At 40.8% G+C, this 6,106-nt stretch overlaps 1 protein-coding gene across 1 annotated transcript; it reads right to left on the bottom strand.

Annotated features, from left to right (window-relative positions):
- Positions 1–650: 650 nt before the first annotated feature.
- LOC106311657 (pentatricopeptide repeat-containing protein At4g16390, chloroplastic) lies at positions 651–2,977 on the bottom strand. Its single transcript, XM_013748899.1, has one exon. The coding sequence runs from the start codon at positions 2,918–2,920 to the stop codon at positions 830–832; it is 2,091 nt and encodes a 696-aa protein (XP_013604353.1). The 5' UTR covers positions 2,921–2,977; the 3' UTR covers positions 651–829.
- Between the last annotated feature and the right edge of the window lie 3,129 nt (positions 2,978–6,106).

Below are 6,106 nucleotides of genomic sequence, written 5' to 3'. Positions count from 1 at the left end.
TAGACTGAGTTGTCATCAAAATTGATCTCCCTTCTGCTACTCAGCTTCAGTCCAGATCAAGATTCAAAATTATGGCATCATAAGTTATCTTTTTTTTTTTTTTTTTTTTTTTTTTTTTGTGCACCGCATCATAAGTTATCTACCTCTAATATTGTCTGCAAAGATGGCTTCCATTTCCGCTCGCCGCTCCCACAAGTCTCTGGGAGCTTAAAGGAAACACCCTCTGCATTTTTCAGTAGCATCTCCAGCTGCTTCCTTGTCAGAGTGATCTTTATGCACCGCCTTGTCCCAGTTTTCTTCCCAACCGTCTCTCGAGGTTGATCCTTCGTATTCTCTGTTGACCTCTCATCCAACCAGACATCTCTAACTTTGTTTCCATGCTTGCAGCGCAACGTGGGAATGCAGTTTCCCATTTTTGCCTAGTGATGTGAGTTCTGATGATGCCCTTGACTCCCGCAGTTTTATATTCAGCTCTTGGACCAACGTGCAAACCATCATATGACCACTAACTCTTTTCTTTAATTACGGTAAAGCTAATGTAGCAGCACTTGAAAAACATATCTTGTTTCACAATGCAGCATGCTTTATCAGGAGGCCAACTGGCCAAGTCAAATGCCCACCCTTCATTATAAAAGTCAATACGAGGATAATGAAAAAAAGACCATGAACTAAGTTGAAGGAGACTTGATCAAATGTGTATAACACGGAGTTTGCTAGCATTACAAAAATCTTTCCTGATCCAGAAACTTCCGGTATCAGGATGAAGAAAGCTACATAGTGAATAAAACCCAAAGCCACATAGACATACCAAAGGTTACATACCAAAGAACTATGCAGAAACTTCTCCTGATGAACGTCTAGACTCCAACCATTCCTTTGCCGCAACACTTGTAGTCAAGAACCAACCAACCTTATCTGGAGCTTCATGGAAGGGAGCATTAAGCTCCTTTAAGTGAGACTCAACAACAGCTGCTAGACCTTTGTCAGAGTATTTGTGTTTCCCATGTCCAGTGTTGATTCCAAGCAACGGAGGGAACTCTTCTCCCGATGTCAGAGCTGTCTCTGTTAAGTCGTTCATCCAACCATGAAGAGCGGTAAGAGCTGCCCCGAGAGAGAGACTTTTCAGATGTAAGGACCATTGGGTAGCAGATTTCGATTGTAGACTTGAATAAATGTCACACTCCATCCCCAGTTGTAGAATCTCACAAGCTTTTTCCAACTCACTGAGATTAACACAGAGATCAATCAAGCAATTCAAATATGCTTTCTTCACATCAGAGCCGATGGAATCAATCAACTCAGATGCTTCCTTCTTCAACACCCCTTCCTCGCAGCTTTCATCCTGAACCAGCATCTTTACTACATGACCAAGCTTTGGCATAGCCTTCTCCACACATTCAATGAGTTTACCGATTTCCTCACTCGGTGTCTGAGTCATTACATTCAGAAGGCAACCACAGAATCTGTCGTCTGGCTCTATACCAAGTTCCAACACTTGATCAAACGTCCTCACAACATCATCAACCTGCTTGGCTTTCCCGTAACACTGGATCACCGACGTGAGCACAAACAGAGTAGGCTCAAAACCAGCTTCTCTCATCTCAAGCAGAGCCGCCTCAGCCTCAGCCACCCTCCCACAGCAAGAGTACACAGTGATGAGCGAAGAGAAAGTCCAGCTGTCAGGCTCACAAGTCCCACAACTCTTCATATCCTGAAAAATCTCAAAAGCCTCATCCACGTATCCGATATCAGCACACATGGACAAGAGAGTATTGTAGAGAATCACAGTCAACTCCAATCCTTTCTCCTTCATCTCTCGGTAGATCACAAGCGCATCATCCCCATAACGAGCTCTACCATAGGCTCTAACAAGAGCAGCATAAGTACTCCAGTTAGGTTCAAACCCATTGCTAATAAGATCCCTGTGAATAATCTTCGCCTGCCAGGGCCTCTTGGCTTTACCCATGGAATCCAACAACCTATTGTAAATAACCAGATTAGGCTTCACACCAAGAGACTTCATCTCTTCGTAGATGTTGAGACACCCATCATAGTTTCCAGAGTAACCATATATCCTAATCAAAGTCGAAAAGGTAACAGCGTCGATACGCCATTTCTCAGTCCTCGCACGGTCATACAAGCTCAAGGCCATCTCGACGTTACCAGCACGACCATAAGCATCGATCATAGCAGCCAAAGTGACGTTATCAGGCTCACAGCCAAAGGAAGGCATTTTCTCAAACCACTCAACAGCTCTCTTAGGTAAACCGCACTGCCTAGCGCAGCTGATTAAAGTGGTGAACGTTGCGTTGTCCGGTTTAACTCCTCTCTGGAGCATTTCGTCGAACAGCTTCTCGGCCTTCTCGAGATCCTTGGACTTCCTCAACACCTTCATTGTGACATTGTAGAGAATCACTTCCCTGCTCGGTTTAACCGTCTCGAGAAGATTAATCAACACAAGAGGCGCGGTTTCTGGGTTTGTCATGTTGTTGAGGGTAACAACGGCGTCTTGCTCAAAGAGGTTACTACCGAACTTAGTTATTACATCAGAGACATCAGCCTCGTTTGGGGCACACGCGTCTAGAGACTCGGCTAGTTTGACGAGAGAAGAGTACCTCGAGTCGTACGACTTTCTACGGAGCTGAGAAGCTCTAGGGCTCTTGGGGTTCACCCAGGCGTTTCTTTTGGAGCCCGCGACTGGTGGGTTCGCGTCAAGTTTGGATTTTTCGATGTGGGTTTCTTGTGGAATCGCTTCTTGTATTGACACGTGGATTGTTTGGAGAAGGTTTCTGGAGTGGAAGGGAGGAGAGTTGGGGTTGTAAGAGGAAAAGAAAGTTCTTGGAGTGGGTTTCGGGTGAACTGAGAACAGATTAGGATCGTGGAGGAGTGATGAAGGAGAGGAGCATAGATGAAATGACATTCTTTTTTTTTTTTCTTTCTCTTTGTTGTTTCTTCGCTGTGGCAGAGTCGGACCTTATCCAAGAGGCTAGTCGAAGCAGCTTTGTAGAAGAAGAAGAAAAAAAAGAAAAGAAGAAGCTCTTGTTGTTTTAGTTTTTCTGAATGTAACTGCGTGCTGTTTCATTGAGTGAAACCCACCGCGCAGTGCGACTAACTTTCCAGTAGACGATGACGCATTGGGGTTTGGAGGTGATCTTAAAGGCCAAGTTGCAGCTAAAAGCCATTATTACAAACCAGACGGGAAATTTGACAAGCCCGTTAAGTTAATAACATGCAAATCTCGTCCTCTCTCTTCTCTCTAATCACTCTCTTCCTATCCCTCTTCACTAGCGGTGCGCGTTCGGGTATCCGTTCGTGTTCGGGTCGGGTATTTCGGATTTTCGGATATTTCGGTATAGAAGTGTAGAACCCGTTCGGGTATATCTGTACTTCGGATCGGGTTCAGATATTTTTAGTTCGGTTTCAGTTATTTCGGATTGGGTTTAGATATTTAGATTTGTAAAAAACAAAATTAAATTTTCATTTCTCAAATTTCTTGTATTTAAAAATATAACTTTCACTTATTAATTTTTTTTTTATTTTTAATAGATTGGTTATTGTTTTTAAATTTGGTTATTGTTTTTAAATTTTGGATATAACTTTTTGTTAATTCTTGAAATAAAAAATTTGACATGCATTTTAAGTGAGTAGCGAATCATTATCTCCGTAATTGTATGTATATCATATGAACTTAAAATATATGTAGTATCAATATAAATACTTTATATAAAATGAGAGATGTAAACTAGAAATATAAGGTTAATTATACATATGTTCGGTTATTTTTGGATATCCATTCGGGTTCGGATATTATCCGTTCGGGTTCGGATATCCAGTTTCTCCTATTTCAATATCCATTCGGATATTCTGCTACTTCGGTTCGGATTTCGGTTCGGGTTTTCGGATCGGGTTCAGATGCCACTTCGGATATCGGGTAAAGTGTCCACCCCTACTCTTCACAGACATCTTTCAAAGGGAGGATGAGATTTGTTTTGCTTTTTTTGATGTAAGATAATTTTCGATCGAATCTTTTGATTCGCTTTGGCGATTTTCTTTTTATTTTAGGCGATTTTTGTAGTGTTCAGTTCAACCAAATCAAAACCGCTTATCGTTCCTACTTTTTTTATTTAGGTTGAACATAAATAAAGTTTATGATCTAGTTCTTCTCCTTCTGCTTAGACTGGATTCACACAGTTTGATGGAGAAGTTGGATTTCTTTGTCGTTAGAAACACTTAGCTCTTGATACGGAGGTGGTGACAAGCTTCGCTATGTGTCTAGGCGAAATCTCCACAGCGGTTAAGACTTGAGAGTTGTATCATGTTTTAAATATTTTGGAGATTCAGTTCAGAATCCAAAAGAGTTTGGAGCTGCCATAGGTGTCAGCGTCCCAACAAGATTATATTCTTGTTTCTACTAAGGCCATGTTCGTTGTATCGTGACGCTGCATCTGGATGCTAGAATTCAGATGTCCTTCGTTTGGACATTGCATCAACGTTTATAATATGAGATACTAAGAAAAGTGAAGTTTGGATTTTGGATGCTACATTTGCATCTCAAAATCTCAAAATCCAAAAGACGTAAATAACCATAATACAAATAGAAAAATTAATTAAATTAGTTATTATAATTATTATATAATATTTTTAATACGAAAATTGGAATTTTCTGCCTGAACCGAAAAATGCATTTTTCCGCAAAACCTAAAAATGTGTTCTCCTGCTGAAACCCGAAAATATATTTTCTAACAAAAACCAGAAAACGTGTTTTCCTAACGAAATCCGAAAACCATCACTACGAGAAAACTGCGCTATACCGACGGACAAATCCGTCATATTCTCGTCGGGAAAATCGCATACCGATGGAATCCCGACGACATATGTTCGTCGGTATCATCTCGTCGGTATACAGATATTCGCCGGAAATTCATCGGGAATTAATACCGACGAACATATTTCGTCGGTATTTCCCGACGAAATATGTTCGTCGGTATTTACCGATGAACATAGTTCGTCGGTTTTTTCTAAAATATCCGACGACACATATCCGTCGGAATTTCGATCACTAAGATGGCCCAATGCGTAACAAAATGATCGATCGATCGGGTAATCCCATCGATCGATGCGAATACCCAATCGATGGGTCGACCAAAATCTCGGAAGCCTTTTTATAAACGCATCGATCGATGGATATATGTGCAAAAACGCATCGATCGATCAGTGAGATGACCCAATGCGTAACAAAGTGATCGAACGATCAGGTAATCCAATCGATCGATGCCTCAGTATAAACGCATCGATCGATCCGTATTTGTACAAAAACGCATCGATCGATGGAATATCTATAAAATACCGACGGATCCTATCCGTCGAAAATATGTAGAAATTCCGACGGCTAACTGTTTCCGTCGGTATTACTTTTTTAATTTTAAAAAAACAATTTTTATAATTCTTAATTTAATTTCAGGAAAAAATTGATAATTTAGAATTTAAAAACACTATAGATTAATAAATTCAACATTATTATTATACATTAAAGTTATAAAAAGTGATAAAAAGTTCTTAAAAATTAAAAAAAACAACTAAAAGTCTTCACCGAAGCGGGTCCTAAACCTCTGCAACAAGGTCTGGGTGAGAACATTGTTTTGCTCCATAGTCGTTCGGTTTTGCTGCAGCTCAACCCGGATTTCAGCATTGTCCATCTTCAGGAATTCAGTCTCCGTATCCTTGATCTTAATCTGCTCCATAAGCTCATCAACGAGTGGATAGTGAGCTGAAGAAGAAGAAGAAGCCCCTCCGGTCGGACGAGCCAATCCAACATAACGGCCCTTTTTCCTTGGAACAGCCTGAATGAGAAATAACAAATACATATCACACACATATGCGTGCACACACACATATCACACATACATAGCAAAAAGAAATTAGAATGTACCTCGAGAACAAGGTTGTTGAGTTGCTCTACGGTTAAGGAGTTGGAAGATGCAGAATCGCCTTCTTCACACATATAAGCTTGAGTCGCGAGGAGATTCTCTTTTTGATTTTCCACGACCTGGATTACACCCTTAATAAGTCCATCCTGAATCTCGCCAGTCTTCTTGTTGGTATAGGC

Source organism: Brassica oleracea, chromosome C8 (genome assembly GCF_000695525.1).
Source record: "Brassica oleracea var. oleracea cultivar TO1000 chromosome C8, BOL, whole genome shotgun sequence".
Lineage (NCBI taxonomy): Eukaryota > Viridiplantae > Streptophyta > Magnoliopsida > Brassicales > Brassicaceae > Brassica > Brassica oleracea.
The sequence above is the reverse complement of the archived record's forward strand: the minus strand, read 5'-3'. Positions and strand labels throughout refer to the sequence as shown.